Here is a 17040-nt window from a genome sequence, read left to right as displayed (position 1 = left end):
AGCAAATCTGCCTCATAAACTTAAAATATTTAGCAAAATATTTTATTTGGTCCTTGTATTTTCGTTTTTGATTGGGCTAACTTGTCGATTCTGGGTGAAGCATTACAGTTTCAAGGCATCATAAACTTAAAGAAAGACATATGTTTGGCCAAGATCAAGACGAGAGCATTAGTGTTCTTAAGAAATGACAGGAAAATAATAGAGAGGAAGGTAGGACAAGAAGAAATGGAAAATTTATGATGATGATGAGAAGCAAAATTAAGGCAACAAAAACGCGGTCTAATGCAGCTATGTGAGAAGTATTCAAACTTCTGGTCTTGAATGATCAAAGATGATTCTTGTGTCTAAGTTGAGTGGAAGAATGGCGAATGGCTACGGCATCCCGATTTCGAGAACACAATGCCCTTCTTCAGGTAGCCACTAGAATCAAGGCTTTGAAACCGATTGTTAAGCTGATCTCGACCCATTTTTCCTCGCTGATCTTCTCTCGTGCTTCGAAGGGTTAGCTGCATCTTGCCTGGATGGCTAACGTCTTCATGATGTCGGGACACCCGTCGTTGTTCTTGTCGAAGAGCGATCTGTCAACGGGAACTTGGCAACTGGTTTTTCCCAAGCATTTCTGTGCAAAGAAAACCAAAGCACCCCGTCAGATCTGTGAAGATTTATGCTGTCTCCATGTGAAACTTATATTTTTTCCTCATTGATCCACAGTTTGCAGCCTTAAAACACACCAAGGCTTTAAGCTAGATGTGCTATGATGATTATGTTTCCGGCTAAGTACTGTTACAAACGATAGCGATTTCTTCCAACAGAACAGTTTAGAGTTTGATCTATGCATCATCTGCTAAATGAGTAGACCAGTTACACCACTAAATTTATTGGCTGTTAGGTATCAGATGTTGTAATTTTCCACCAAAACTTGATTCCAATGAACCAGACAATGTATTCCCAGATTAATGGAAGGAAACTTCAACTTCAATGAGAAAGTTCGTAGCATTGTTCTTGATATTTCGAAGGATTTTGGGAGCGAGTTATACCTGTTCAACCACCTTCTTGGAAAAGGAAGAAGTGCATTTTCCAAGTGCAAAGCTTCCGCAGCCACCGTACGGATCGCCAAAGCTTGCAAACTCGATAGCGACGATCTTCTTCTGGTTTGCGCACTTCAAGTTAGCCGTCGGCTTCGCGTCACCCACAATGGGCCTGATGTGGCTATTCTTTCTTTCCCATGACTTCACGTTGGGTGGATGGTTCTCGGAAATGAAGCTACAGATAGTATCTCTGTCCACGGTGAGGATCTCAATTGACTGAGGATTGCCGCCTTCTTCATCCAACACGACCAAGAGATTGTCACTTGGTTTAATGAAGGACCTTGGAATATGGTACCTGATAACAAGCAAATCTAGGAAGCTCATGTATCTCTTCGCCTGCGAGTTAGCTAAGGAGGTGGTGCACCAGTAAATGAATGCTTACTCTGATTGAGATGGCTGCAGAAGAGGAGTAAGGTAAGAATTCCAGAAGCGGCCGATGCTTTTGCCGTTGACCCAAATCATTCCCTTGCCCAAGCCAGGAAGTCGGATAGCAACAGGACCGTCTCCTTCGGGAGCATCGAAATATGCCTGCAATCAAGATGATGCGGTTATACACGTTGTTCTAACACTAATTGTGTTAGAGATTCAGGCGATGGCTCTGAAATAAGCTCTCTCCAGATACCTTGTACCAAGTAAGAGCAGGGCCGACTCCGTTTGCCTTTTTCCATTGTACCCGGTGAGATCCTCCTTGTGTGTATGCCTTGACCTTTTCCCCATCCAAGCCAACCTTCAAATTTTTCCAATTTAACTACAATGATCATCTATGTCTTGATACCTTTTTCCTCCCTATCTCATCCAAAAGACAATTCTTTCATTGTAAGATCGGTTTTTATAAAGTTTCTTCAGTACCTGATGCCCCCAGCCATTCATGGTTAAATCAAGTGTGCCGGTGTTCAAACCGAGGATTGTCACCATACGAGGCCCAGCAAATCTGTGCTCCATGTATGCTCCGCTGTCCTGTGTCGACCAAAGAAGATATATTGATGCCCATTCTCAGATGTTTTAAACTATGATGCTACATAATATGCTAGGTTCTCACAGGTAATCCAACTGTCATGCCCAGCAAAGATATATGGTTAGTCCCCGGCCTCAAGTTTATAGGTTTCTGAAAGACGAAGCTCTTCTCGACGTGGCTTCCATGGGACTTTCCTGATAACCATTACAGTGTTTCACAACAAGTTAATAAAGATCAAGACAAACCTAGCCACTAAGAGTTTAACTACTCATCTTTCTGATTTACTTACCGATGAATTCGCCATTTACAAATGCGAGCATAGCATGGCCAAGACTTGCTACCCTTAGAACTGGAAGGATATCTTTACGCATCGGTAGATCACGAGGGCTTACCTCAATGCTGAGGTCACAATTACATGAACGTGTGAAATTTCTAGCTTGTAATAGAGTCGGAGATGCATTTATAGTAAAGGAGTATCTGCTTTCTCGGACATCCATCGTGCGATCTTCTAGGATGCTCAAGAACAACATACCTTGTCGTAAACCATGCGTAGTCCGTGGTGTCTTTCGTCAATCCGTAGAGTTCAGCCGGTACCTTGGAATCAACTGGGACTTTGGCAGCGTCTGGGATGACTTCTTTGGACATCTCCCACTTAAGGTTGTCTGTAACATTTGATCTGCGGTGGTTCCTCGCATTATGCTGTGATACAATCTGTTTTTTGCAGCAGAAAATTTTTCCTTTAAGCATTCTTGGATTACAAATGTAACCTAGAAGATCAGAACAAACTAACTGGAGAGCTTTATTCGAATATAGTGATACACTGATGACTAGTCATGTGAAGGAAGAGCCGACATTACCGTTTGCGTATTGTAAACCACAGTCTTGCAATCAGGGAGGATGCTAATGGAATGAGGAGGCAAATAGTAACTTTCACCCCTGAACTTGGTGACGTGTGCCGATTTGGTGTCGTTATTAGTCAAGAAAGCGGCGCAAACTTTGGTCCCTGGCATCTCAAAAGTTATGGCCTGCATAGGATCGTTGTCCAAGTTAGAAGGCATGTTCTTCCTTCTTCGTCGTCTAAAACTCGAGTTTCATAATTACCTCAACATCTGCTGCAATGCGTTGTACGCTTGGGTTACCCCACAACAATGGCTTCCTACATAATGCCAAAGCCTTGTGCAAGTCCCTGAGATGGCCCCATTTGGGTTCCCTCTGCAAACCTAAATGAAATTAAGGGTTATTATGAAAGAAGCTTAGTCTATGACCATAAGGAAAGAGATTTTCTTTTCCTTTTGCTTGGATGCTCCTACCATATTCATCAAGAGGAGCTTCATCATAGTAGCGGGTAGTTGTGAAAACAGCGCTAGTTCTGCCGAAATTTGTTCCACCGTGATACTGCAAATAAAGTTCATGAGTAACATGTTGCAGGCATGAATGCGATGCGATTGACTTCTGACAATATCTTTTAAGGACGTTCAAACATCCCCATACCATGTAATAGTTAGTTAAACTCCCATTCTTAGCAAAGAAGCGTGCGACGGAGAAAGCAATGTCTTCTGCTGATCTTTGGGATGGCGGATCTCCAAATACTCGGTACCTGCAATCATTCATAACATAGTTGACAAAGGAGGGGGGGAATGTCATCATCAGCACAAAGTAAAATCCTCGAAACATCGACCCTTACTGAGCGGTCCAGTTCTCCGTCCAGAGAGTTGGCTTGTCCGGCCTGTTCGGGCCAGTGAAAGTATCACCACAGTGCCTTCCATTGCATGTATTAATCTGATAAACACGTCCACTTTATGAACAACATAGAAGCGTAGGATACAACTGGAATTTCTAGGGTTGATTCTTTCTTGAAAGAATGTTTTTGTCATAATAAAGGAATACATCATATTCATACCACTGGACCGGGTGCGTCCTTTTGCTTGCACATGATCCATGGAACTCCAATGTCAAGATCAAGGAGCCAAGTTTCCTGCCCACTGGATATACCGGGTTCCTAGCTCTCTATAAGCGAGTTGAACATGATTGTACTCGTTTTCGATCTGTATCGCCAAACTTGCGTATCAGATGGATTAAGGAAACAAGAAAGAACAGAAAATTCATATGGAGCTCTAGGCAGGACAGTTGATGATATTGTCCGAAATATACCTGGGCCAGAATGATGGGACCTCCTTGGGAAGCAAACAATTTCTCTTCCTTCATCATGTCTATGATTTTCCTAACATACCTTTCCATGTGGTACTGATAAACACAAGAGCCGATCAGATGAGAACCAGTAGAATTCACAACAAGGTGTATTCAGGTCCGGAGCAATGTATTACCTTGAATGGTTCGTTGTCTGAACGGAATGTGATGTTCGGAACCTCCCTCAACCAATATGGAAGTCCTCTGAATAAGATTTGAAACATCGATGAGATTCATGCTCGTGTGAGGGCGAGGGAAATAGAGAGAGGAAGCAGAATTGTACCCGTGATTCCATTCGGCCTGAATGAATGGCCCGACTCTCAGGGTGACGTACATGCCTTGCTCCCCGATCATCTTAACGAATTTCACCAGATCATTGTTTCCCTGGAAATTGAACTGCAGAAGAAATATGGATAGGGCTGCTTCAAATTCGATAGGCCGGCGACATGATTTCATGGAATTAAGTTAGTGTAACTTCCGGTCCAAATCACCTGGCCTTGAACAGGCTCGTGAACGTTCCAGAACACGTATGTCTGGATCACATTCAATCCTCCATGCTTTGCCTTGCTGATAAGGTCCGGCCACATCTGCACCCGGATTAAACAAGAACGAAAAAGAAAATCCATTTAAACTCCACAAGGCATGTGCTTCAAACAAAAGACAAGCTCGATGTCGAAACTGGTTACATCGGGGGTGCTCCGTGGGTAATGGATCGAGCCCGAGAAGAGCAACTCTCTCTTGCCATTGATGATCAGTGACCTTGCGTCATATGTCACTCCCCGCAACTTGTTCCCGCTGTGTCCAGCGGTTGCCAACAACAACGATGCGGACAGAAGCGCGACCGCGAGCAATTGGCCCGCCGTTGTCGCCGACATTGTTCCGACAAGAACCCGCTAACCGAAAATTTTCCTCTCGGTCGGGAAGTTACGTGGAAACTCGGAGAAGAAGATCAGCGATTCGGAGCCTATTTGGAACCTCTTCCTTGCAAGGACGAGGTTGCCAAGAGCTGCTTTTCGGCAAACACCTGAGGGAAATTATATAAGAGGATGGGACTCAGGGGAGTGCTGACGGTTGAGAGGAAAGAGCGGAGGCTACATTGGTCGTCGTTGATCTCTGCACAGATGTTCTCTCTCTCTCTCTCTCTCTCTCCTCTCTTCTCTCTCTCTTGCTGGCTTTTAACTCATATTCCTTTGAATTATTTTTTCTTTTTCTTTTTTTTTTTTGGACAGATCTTCAATGAACGATTACAAGTCTGAAAAAGCAAGACAACAGAAATTCGAAAATGGCGGGTACTAAAGGTTTGACAAAGATCCTCGTACTCTGGATGGTCAAGCCAATAGCAGGGCTCCACGTCATCCAGCACATTGTGGGGCCAGTCTAGTCAATACGCTGGACTTTTCTGATGCAATGAATGTATGCTTCTTTATCGTTTAGATCATCAAAGCTTACGAGGGTTCATAGCACACAGGTTCGACGAGCAGAGGCTTCGTAGGCATGATCACACATGCTCATCAATTATAATCCTACTGTGAGTTTTGATGGGATTGTTGCCTAACTATTCTAAAAACTAAAGTGATTAGATGAAAGGCATGGTAATAGGCGTGGAAATATATCATTGGAGAGGCAAATGGAGCATGTAAATGATTTTAACTTAAGACCTCATGCTCTGATGTTACGTGAGATTTTCTCGGGCACCGTCAACTGCTGTAAAAGTTTTAAGGTGTGAGATTCTGTTACCAAATCTCAACGAGGCTCAACCTCACTTGTAGAAGGTGAGGCCGGCCTAACTAGGGCTGGGCAAGGCTCAGCCCTTGCTCGTGGCTGGCCGGGGCAAGCTTTGCCGGCCCTCGCCTCTGGCCAGCCAGAGAAGGAAGAAAAAGATGACAAAAAAAGAAAGAAAAAGAAAAAAACATAAAATAAAATATAAAAAAATCAAAAAGTGGTAAATTTATTCTTAAAAAGTGGTTCCTAGTCCGGCAAAGGATCCCAACATTTTATTATTCTTAAAAAGGGGTAAATTTATTGCTTTTGCTAATACATTGCTAACAATTGCAGTTAATAATCTCCTACTGAACGGGTGACCTCTTGTTCCTCCGTCGCAAATCCCCCAAGGCTGCGATCAATTGCACCAGCCTTAAAGTTATGACAAATCATTATTCCGTTAGTCATTTCACCTCTACCTTGAACTTATTCTGTTAATAATTCCACCCATATGATTCTAATTTTCTCCTATCCAATACCATACAAAACAATTGTAATTAGATAACTTCATATGTTTGGCTACATTTGATGTCTTGACCATTTGATGGAGTCATGTAAGGAATGACTCGAAACTTTTAATCATCTTCAGGTGGCCAGTTTTCTTAATAATGACTTTACTCACCTGACAGAAATTTTTTTACTAGGATACTCTTCCTAAGTGAATTTGATTCTAATCGAATGAATTTATATTGCTCTAGGTCTTGTTAAGGAAAATCCCTTATGATGTTTTGAAGATTACAAAATAATTTAAAACTATTAATGTGTTTATTCGTTGAGTAAAACTAGGTGAAAGATGCATAATCTATTATGTGTAGAAGTTGTCATAATGAAACGTCTGAAAGTTATGATCAATGGTGAACAAGATATTGAATATAGAGGTGTCTATAAGTAGGAGGTACCTGAATAGAAGGTGAACAAGCCTAATGGTAAAGCTTGAAGGGACCTTGGATATGTGAACAACGAGATAAAGCCACGGTTGCTAATATGTTTGGAGGGACCGAAAAATGAAAGCTCAAGTGAAGTTCTGGATATTGCATCGGTATTTTATATGTGCTCAGACTCTATGAAAAGTCTCCTCAAATGCTAAGGAGCTCAATGTTCAGATTCAAATGCGAATCATTTTTACTACGGGAAGTGATTTGGCTTGGATTTCTTTTTTATGTTAGACAAGTTGTCTTTCAAAAATGAAGAACTCTACTTATGAAAACCTAGATTTAGATTGTAAGAGCAACTAAATCCATGGACATTCTGATTTTATCTCTCAACGGCTACACAATCTTCTTTATGCAATCTCGTCCAACGAGTAGATCAAAGAGTGATCCTCTAAAGATTTTCCAACAGGTAGATTGAAAGTGGAGGAGTATAAAAAGAGATCAAAGTGTTGAAGAGCAAAGAGAGATCGAGAGTAAAAAAATTTCAAAGTTCAAAGAGAGTTTCTCTTGAGCGTTCAATTATATATCCTCAAGATGTTGATAGTATTTAGCTTGTGTTTAGGTGTGAGATAGAGAGTTCTATTTGCTTGAGTATTAGCAACACCTACTTCGAAATGAAGTGCTTGGGTGTAAGCAACACTTGCTATTACAATCTTTGATCGATTGATTAGTGAAATCTAGCCGGTTGACTATTAGCATGGAGAGTAGACGTAGGCTTGATCTAAGCCGAACCACTATAAAGATCGTGTGCAAATCTCTATATCCTTTAACTTTTACTTACTTGCATCTAAGAGTTTATTGCACACAAATGAATCTGAATATAATGTTGTTCATGCTCAGATTTTGATTTGATTCCGAACTCATTTGTTTTAATTCCGCACTGTTTTAACAACTTCTTTGAAATAACCTATTCACTCCAAGTAGGGGATACCGCTAGCCCCAACAATTGGTTTCAGAGTTTGGTACTAAATATAAAGTGTTTTTACTTCTAAGCTAACGATCTATTATGGCTAGCAATCTTGCATAAGTTTTTATTGAAGGAGAAAGCAACACCAAACCACCTTATTTTGATGGAAAAGAATGCAATGATTGGAAAAACAAAATGAAGGCACTCATTAGATCCCAAGATACTCAGATGTGGGATGTTGTGCAAAGAGGAGTTGAGCCTACAACAAACAATTCTGCCGGTGGAAACTCAAATACAGGAGACAACAACGATCATACTCCTACTGCCACTCTCTCTACGACTTAATTAGCCAAAAGAGACACATTAGATGCTAAAACTACTTATTTATTTTATTGTGTTTTATCTTCTATTGAATATAAACGTGTCTCCGATTGTCCAATAGTAAAGGCAATATGTGATAAGCTGCATGTGACTTATGAAGGAACAAATAGAGTCAAAGAAATCAAGATCAATATTCTTCTTTGGTCAATAAGAATCCTTCAAGATGAAGCAAATGAATAAGTGAAGGACATGTTTGATAGATTCATTGAAATGGTGAATGGTTTTACTTATCAAGAACAATCAGTATCTAGACATATAAAAGTAGTAAGCTTCCAAGAGGACTCTCAAATGAATGGAACCATATCAAAACATCTATTGGAAAAACTCAAAAGATCATACCATTAACTGTTGATGAGCTTATTGGTACTCTTTAATCTAATGAAGAATCAATGAAGAAGATCCCCAAGGTAAGAAATCAATTGCTTTGAAATCTAACATTGATTATGATGATTCATATTATGAAGATGATAAAAAGGACGATGACAAGATTGCTCGCATGGTAAAGAAGTTCAAGAAAATGGCTAAGAAAGAAAGAAACGTTAGGGAAAGAAAACAGAGCAAGGAACAAGAACAAGTGAGGTTTTACAAGAACAAAAAAGACAATAAATATATTTATATACATGTACATAAATATTTTGAGTACATAAAACAGGTCATATAAAACCCGACTATCCCTTATTCAAGAAATGAAAGGGAATACTTGAAAAGAAGAAGAAAGCTTTAAAAACTGAGACGTAGAGCGACACAAAATGAGAATCCAACGATAATGAGATCAATGAACAAGAAAATGTATGTATAATGGCTGAATTAGACTTTGAAGATGAGGTTGAGGGAAGTCATCCTGAAATTCCCAATGAGGTATGTGATTACATCGATGAATTATGCCCGGATTACAAAGATACTCTTAAGAAGATCTTCGAATTGAAGAAGAAAAACTCAAAGTTGAGGCAACATGAATTTTCCAACAATGAAAAGATTGAGTTGTTACAAAGGGAATTTTCGCAAATCAAAGAAAGTCGAGATTTGCTTGAAAAGGAAAATACTTCTCTCAAAGAAGAAATTTCAAAAGTTTCCAAAAAGTTTTCTTTTGGTCCAAAATCTTTGGAACATATTCTTTATGTACAAGTTTCATATTTTAAAGAATCTGGACTTGGTTTATAAAAGAATAGTTTCATAAAAAATTATTTTCCAAATGTCAATGAAATACTAAAATAGAAGCTTTCAAACAAAATTTACAGTTAAAGATACCACAAATGACACGATTTGTGTATCACGCTCATTTTAATACCAAAACTTTCAAATCGATCATTTCGGTGCTAAGTTTTTTGAAAATCATTCACTTCAGTGTCAAGTTCGGAGAAAATCGTGCACTTTAGTGCCAATTCGGAAAAAAATCGGCCAAAAATCGGCGAAATGAATTATGTGGATTTTACAATTTATTTTATTATCTTATGTGGCAAATTTTTATAAGCGGCTGCCACGGTGAAAATGTGACGTGACTAGTGCAAGGGTAGAAATGAAAAAAAAAACGTCATTTGTGTTATGATTCACATACAACGTTGCTCGGCGTCTCTTACTCTTAGTTGACTAGTCTTCTCTCGTGCGAAGTAGGGTTTGTTTCGTGTGAAGGTGGAAATCTAGTCGCTTAATCGCTCGTGGAGTCGCCGCCGTTGCTCGCTCACCATCGTTGGTCTCGGGTTGGTCGTTACCGTCACCCGCTTGCCCTCGTGAGGTATGCATCTTCCGTCTCAATTTCAAAGTTAGACCTCGAGGCGAAATTAAGGCTCCGAATGGAAAATTAGGTTTTAGAGGGAAAATTTAGGGGTGATATGGTAAAATTAAGGCTCTGAAGGGAAAATTAGGGTTCAGAGGGCAAAATTAGGGGTGATATGGTAAAATTAAGGCTCCAAGTTAATGCGTTGGAGATGTCTACTTGTTTAATCACAACCTTTAGCTTCGGTTTCTTGATAAAGGAAGAGAGTGCACCCCCATAAACACAGGTTTCTTCAGTCCCTTTCGAAGTTGAATTGTTTGGATCCATTTTGATCTACTTGTTTAATCACGACCTTGGATGTCTTTGCAGACTGAAAATGTTTTTTATTTGCTAGAAACTAGTGAAGTTAATGCCGTGTGGACCTCAAATTCTTTAATTTGAAACACTATGCATTAGTTTTCCCATTGCTTTGTTGATACTACACAACAAATAATGACTCTTTAACCAAAAGTAGGCTTGTGGGGACCTTTACGTGAATTTATTTTACTTTTGTATTGTGGTCCCAAAAGTTGACATTTATTGACTTTTTTTTTTCCTTTGGTGCATGCATGGATAAAAATCTTGTTGTTGTCATTATTTGCTTTAGCGGGAATTTTGTGATTGGTACCGACAAGTGGGATTACAAAGGTGGAAATGAAGGAACCATTTTCTTTGATGTAAGGACGTCATTGTATGTTTCTTTCGTGAGGGATATAGTGCACATATGTGGCTGCAAAATAGGTAAATTTCTTTATTGTGCTCCCGAGAAGGGCTTGAGGGATAGGCTAAGACATCCGTGGGATGAGAATGGGTTTAAGGATCTAATTTATCGCTATTTTCATGGCAATGAAGCGAAAGTATATGTTGACAGAGATAGTGATGATGAAGATGATAATGATGCTCAACATCAAGACATAACTGAAACAAGAGAAGTAATCCTTGATTTCACTTCTCATGGTGGGGATGATACTATTGTAGAAGGACACCAGAAGTGGGCGGACATGGAGGATTGTGGTGATAGACAAGATTGTGGGGAGAGGGAGGATAGGGAGGAGAGGATGTAAGCTATATAGTTGATAAGGCAATCAATGGATTAGATTGAAATGTTGCAGAATCCAGTGATGATAACGATGATGATGAAGCTTTGGAAAATTTCAGTTTCCTAAGGGATGACAATGATGAGGATGAGCTTGCACGGTCAAGGTAAAATCGCGGGGACTTTGTGAGGAAAAAAAATGCAGCATTTAGAGAATTAGAGGGAGCTAGACTAGTAAATAGGGAAGAGCCTACACCTGCTACATCTACGGGTAACGATGGCGAAATTGGGAGTGATGATTGGATTGGTACTTTCGATGATGAGCTTCAAGAAAAAGAAGTAGTTGCACCCGTGCATAGAAGGACAAGTAAGTACCTTTCCTATGATCCAACCGTAGCATTTCCTGTTTTGTGTGTTGATATGAAATTTGAGGATGTAAAACAATTTAAGAATGCTATTGTGAAGAACTCTATTACTGAGCAAAGGACTATGAGTTTCTTAAAAATACGAAGGAGTTTGTGAGAGCTAGATATTCACAACGTAATTGTGCATTGAAGATCTATACCTCACTAAGCAAGAGGAGCGGGTCATTCTAAATTAGATTCTTCCGGAAGGAACATACGTGTACAATTGTTTTTGACAATAAAAGGGTACCAAGTAAGTGGTTGTCAAAGCATTTCTTCAACACGATCAAGGCGATGCCCGAGAAGAGTTATCACTTAAAGTAGTTGGTCAAGGAGCAGGTAGGGATTAACGTAGAGGAGAATCGGTGTAAGAGAGGCAAGTATAAGGTCATGACAATACTTTTATATCAATACAAGCAAGAATATGCCTAGGTTTGAGATTATGCTCACGAATATAGGCTTCAAAACTCACCAAGGAGAGTGTATGTGGAGGTTGGGGAGAGGCTACTACCTAATCAAGAGAACATCTTTGATAGATTTTATGTGTGCTTTGATGTATGCAAGCGAAGATTTTTATCCGGTTGTAGAAGAGTTGTATGATTGGATTGGTGCTTGCCAAAGGGTTTGTGTAAGGGTTGTCTGCAATTTGTGCACTTGCTCTTTGCTTCTTGGTTACTTTTGACATAATTTATAGATCTCCCAACCATCAAACGTGATTTTCAAAAGATCATCAACTCGCATTGCCATCCCCTGAGAATCATTTTGTTTTCGTAAGCACTATCAAAATGAATACTCACCGTATGCGAAAGACCTTGATTTAAAGCCTATCATTTGCGAGAGAGCTCAAAACACCTACACCGTAGTAAACCCCCCCCAGCCGGCCTGGGGGATGGTCCGGCCTGGGTTTCGTATGGGACCGACCGCCCGCCAACCGCCAATAATATATAATTATTTATATATAAATATATACAATTGCAAAAGAAAATTTAAAACAAAACAAAATAATAAAAGTCTACATTTTTTCCCAACCTGCACACCCCTCCTCAAGACTCTCTTTTTTCTTTTTCCATCTTGTTTTTGGTCATCTTTCTCTCAGGCTTTTTGAGTGCGGTGGTGATTTTTTTATCATGTAACGGCCGGATTTGGTATTGAATCAACATTTTGGTCAAGTTCGATCATAAAAGTCATAGGGCTATGTTTTTACCATGGCATAGTTTATTAAGTTGACTAGATTTTAATAGTAGCGGTCCCTCGAGTGGACGAGACCGCCCCCCCCCCCGCCCCCCCCCAAAAAGACTATGGTCGGCCCTTCCAGGACCGGACCGGCCATCACATCCCTACTTTCGAGTATCGAGTCTACTGTAAGGTTTGCCTGATTTAATGCGACTCAAATAGGCAAGTCGAGTGGAAGAAATTAATGCACCAACCTACTTACAATCACATCCGATTTGAGTGGAATTACATGATTGACGAATCGTGACACTATTTGCTAGAAAGCTTGTTTGGCCTTCCATATGTTCTCATGAATTGAGATAAAAAGAATGCGTTATAACAATGAAAAAGAATGAAACCATTATCCCAAAATCCTATGAAAGTCAAAAATAATCACGAAAATAATATCCGAAATGAAAAAAAAATTAAACAAAAATCATTGAATTCTAGTCAACTCTTCCAAAAATCCACTAATAATGGGGATGTTGTCATCAGCTAGAAAACGGAGGAAAACGGTGCATGCAAAGACAGACCACCCTATACATATATAGTTTTGCTAGATCCAACATAAAAGAAATTCCGAAAAAAAATGAAAAACAAATTGTATCAAAAATAAAAAAAGTTCAAGGTCACAAATTGGAGCTATTAGCCATTCTATGCTTCTCAAATTCGCATGCATGCAGGCCTTCAACCATAACAAAAATTAAAAAAAAAAAAAAAAAAGAAAAAAGGGTTTTAGTGCATGAATGGGGGGGGACAAGTGCTGGGCCGGGCCAGTCGGGCCTTTTGGACAGCCCTAGATTTTCCATCCGGGCCGGGCCGGGCCGGGTCGGGCCGGCGGGGGCCTTTTTGAGAGCCCTAATCCTCTCGCATAATGTGGTCTATCTCGAAAAATTGCTCCATTTATTATTATTTGTTTTTTGGCCTCCGCCCACCCAAAACAGTAGAGTTACGAAAAAACCCTTTTCCTCCTCTTCCTCCTCCCTTCATCTCTTTCATTTTTTCTACCTCCCTCACCTGGCATCTGGCAAGGCAAGTACTCATGACTCTCTCTCTCTCTCTCTGTCCTGTTTCTTGGACGATCTCTGCTGCGAATTTCCGGCGACCAATCATCGTTCGATTGGTGCACGTTCTTGGATGATCTGTGCTGCGAGTTTATAGGCGACCAATCGTCGTTCGAAGGTACATGTCGTTCCGCGTCAAGCTTTCCATCGTTTTGTTTAGCCTTTGTTCCATTTCCCTCGCTGATTTGGGCATCTTCAGTTGCGTTCCTGAGCACCCATTTGAATGCCGGATGAGGTTTGTGATTCGAGTATATTGTTATGCGCGTAGGAGAGTACTTTGAAGGAGCCTGGGCTTTTTAGTCTCTGTTCAATTTGTGGATTCTTATGCAATCTGATTTGGCTTCCGGAAAACATCTCGTAAGATCAATAGTTTCTTTATGATAGAAGCGTTGGAAGCACCCCTTTCTTTGCTTGGTCTTTTATGTCCTTTTCTTCTTGTTTGTGTGATTCTTGATTTTGAGCGGCATTGGGGTTGATCTGGGATTGATCTGGAATTGCATTTGCGTGGTGTTTAAGGAACAAGTTTCCTGGAAGACTTCTCCTGAAACTAAATTCTCTAACCAAATCGCTACTTTTGACTTCACTTCAGTACTGGCCCGACTGGGGAAATGCTGGGTCAAATCGTATAAAGATGCGCAATCCAATCCTTGGTTTTTTTTATAAGTTTTTCCTTTCTATACGAGATCGTGAAGTGCTGTTTGTGCTAGTGAATAAACTAGAATGTTAGGGACGAGAAAGGTTTTATTGGACGCTGAAAGAGGTTAGGTCAGGGGGCTTATTCTTTGCATCTGCAACAAATGAGACTGACGAAACGAAGATGTGAAGGAAGGTGGTGGCAACAACATGAGACAAACCCGAAACCCAGAAATTCGGCCCACTGTTTTCCATGTTGTTATTGCTACGCTCATGCTTTTGTCTTCCGATGCTGACCAGGAAGAATTCACAATACTAGAGATTGTTATTTTCTCCTGAGGATTCAGCATTGATCAAGATGTTGGTGTAAATACTATATTAAAAAGGCAGGCACCTATCTGGTTTAGACACCAAATTGTGGTCAACTGCCGGTAATTATATTTCCTTGTTCTCAGAGTTACTTTGTGGATAAACTCTGAAGATGATGGCTGACAGAAAATATGTAATAGACTTGAGTTTTACTGAAAGAAATCATTGTTGGAGTTCTGGTCGTTACTCCGGTCATTACCTTTTGTAACAGTAGCTAAGGCATATATATGGATGTATCGAATGCTTGGATGCTAGCTCTGCACATACAAAGATTGTGACATATTTGCTACTGGGAAAATGATTTAACAATCTCAAAGTTAATTAAATGTTTAGGGCCTGGAGGAAAACTCTTACTTGAAAGTGTCCCTTTCTACTAAAATGGTTTATGCAGATACGGGGAATTTCAGTGGAGCACGTTGATTTTCAGATTAACTTCAGTTACTAGTCCAAAGAGTTTTGGTCTTCAGTTTATCATCTGAGGGAGATACTCTATTTGTTGTTGGGCGATCAAGCTAGTACATCTATGAGAGCTACTTCCTAATTATTGGGGCTTTTGCCCTCTGTTATGCCCAAAAGGGACAAAAGGAAAAATCAGTGAGATAGAGAACTATTAACTATGAACTTAATTTTGCTCGAGACTGAGAGGTTTTTGTCACTTGAAGCTGACCTAAATTATCCTCATCATTTCAGCTACTTATACTTTACAGTTTTTCACTCTGACTGATAATTATGAAATTCATACCTGAAGCTCAAGGAGACCTTTGGCTTTCCTCTTTCCTATGCATGACTTGTGGTGTTGCTTTCTGCTTAGAAGATTGGCACTCTTGTTTCTTCAACCAATGATTTCAGGGTGGTTGTTATGCATTTTTGGTCTGCCTAATGATGTTGGACTACATAAACTTTGTATCACGCGCCTATCAAGCGTCTTTTTTTGAATACATCTTTTGACTCTCTGACACACTTGTTTTGGTTATATCTCGGTGAATAGATTGGTTCTCTGCTGTCATATATTTGCTTCGAGTTGTATTTTCAGCAGAACTTTTTTTGTCTACCGCTTCTCAGTCAAATGTTTATTAGTGTGGTTTCTGTTACTTTAGAAATACTCACTATGGCATGGGTTTGATTAAATAAACTGGATTCAAAAGGAAGAATATACAAAACCCTGCAGTGTGATCTGCATCTGAATAGATTGCTCTATTCAGTGTCCCAGGATATATAAAGACAACCATAGATGGAAGAAACGTGCAAAGAACTAGATTTAAACTCATCGTCGGCAGGGGTGTATGTCTTGCCAGGAGAACCAGCTATAGTAATTAATGGGGTGCCAAAGTTGAACTCTAGCAATGGCCCTCCTGCTTTTTCTGATTTCAAGCATGAGGCGAAGTTTCCTGGCTTCCAAGGTTTTGGTGAATGGATAGAAGGGAGAGAAGTTTGGAAACTGTTTGAAGGGAGATATTTTTCTGGTACTGTTGTGCAGTTTGATAAGGAAACCGGCTGGTACAGGGTGGTCTACGAAGACGGTGACTCTGAAGATCTTGAGTGGCATGAGCTGGAAGATATTCTACTTCCTTTGGACATCACGGTTCCTCTGAAATTGCTGGCACTGAAGGTTATCAGGAAAGGCCAGAAACCCACTAACAAAAGTCGAAGGAGCTTATTGCCGTATCAAAAAGGTAAGGCCTATAATATGGGAACAGGGTGAAGGTAAGTGAGGGCGGTCGAGGAAGCTGGTCGCTGGAATCATACCTTCTGAGTGCAGACGCTGAGCATCGCGGATTGCCCAAAGGATGGTAAAATTACCATAGGAATATGAATGAACTGTAAATGGTTTTGTGCCTCAATTATTTTGCTCCCTATCTTAGGTGTCATTTTGCTTCAAATCTCGTCTTTGTTAAATTGAGATGAACAGATATTATTACACTTGATCTCAACCAGAAGGCCGAGAAAGGTACCTGTTTGTCTTTCTTCTCTTTGCTTGGAATCATCCAAGAAAAGAGGTGCCTAAAAAAATTTACAAACACTTCGATATTTGTCGTCTCCTTATTTAGTTATACTTTCCTATGGTATTCTTGCGGACTCATCTTTAGGTGCATCTATCATTCAAATCATTGGATTATGCACTGAGAGGCAGGTCATATCATGACTCTATTTCCTTGACTAATCTAATGTCGACCGAGCTTAATATCATCCATTCTGAGTGATGAATGCACGTAAAAGCAAGTCATCTCAACACTATGTTTCTTATGAGGCACTTTATCATATTTGCAGCTGCTAACATATTGTAATTGACGTTATTTGGTGTAGGTGCCACCTAATTATCTGCATTCGGAGTTAGTAAATTCCAGTTTCATGACTGTG

General features: G+C 40.1%; 2 protein-coding genes across 3 annotated transcripts; one reads left to right on the top strand and one right to left on the bottom strand.

Annotated features, from left to right (window-relative positions):
- Nucleotides 1–129: 129 nt before the first annotated feature.
- On the bottom strand, nt 130–5292 carry LOC115728796 (beta-galactosidase 13-like). The gene is given in 20 exon segments (XM_030659196.2): nt 130–619; nt 1038–1383; nt 1471–1616; nt 1711–1815; nt 1938–2045; nt 2128–2237; nt 2333–2442; nt 2576–2754; nt 2901–3068; nt 3145–3263; nt 3354–3438; nt 3535–3640; nt 3728–3822; nt 3944–4003; nt 4005–4088; nt 4195–4287; nt 4368–4434; nt 4514–4626; nt 4722–4817; nt 4917–5292. Coding segments are annotated over 20 exon segments (2496 nt in total). The 5' UTR covers nt 5106–5292; the 3' UTR covers nt 130–502.
- An 8362-nt stretch (nt 5293–13654) lies between these two features.
- LOC115728798 (dirigent protein 17-like) lies at nt 13655–16691 on the top strand. 2 transcript variants are annotated; one of them, XM_030659199.2, is made up of 2 exons: nt 13655–13798; nt 15893–16691. In XM_030659199.2, the coding sequence occupies exon 2, from the start codon at nt 15914–15916 to the stop codon at nt 16382–16384; it is 471 nt and encodes a 156-aa protein (XP_030515059.1). In that variant the 5' UTR covers nt 13655–13798; nt 15893–15913; the 3' UTR covers nt 16385–16691. The 2 variants fall into 2 exon arrangements, with proteins under 2 accessions (XP_030515059.1, XP_030515058.1); XM_030659198.2 differs by having other exon boundaries at nt 15885–16691.
- The last annotated feature ends 349 nt before the right edge of the window (nt 16692–17040 follow it).

The sequence above is a fragment of the Rhodamnia argentea genome, chromosome 5 (assembly GCF_020921035.1).
Source record: "Rhodamnia argentea isolate NSW1041297 chromosome 5, ASM2092103v1, whole genome shotgun sequence".
Classification (NCBI taxonomy): Eukaryota; Viridiplantae; Streptophyta; class Magnoliopsida; order Myrtales; family Myrtaceae; genus Rhodamnia; species Rhodamnia argentea.
This window is presented reverse-complemented; position numbering and strand designations above follow the sequence as displayed.

What these genes read in the sequence shown, in the direction of transcription:
- LOC115728798 (XM_030659199.2), top strand. Translation starts at nt 15,914, where the DNA reads ATGGAAGAAACGTGCAAAGAACTAGATTTAAACTCATCGTCGGCAGGG.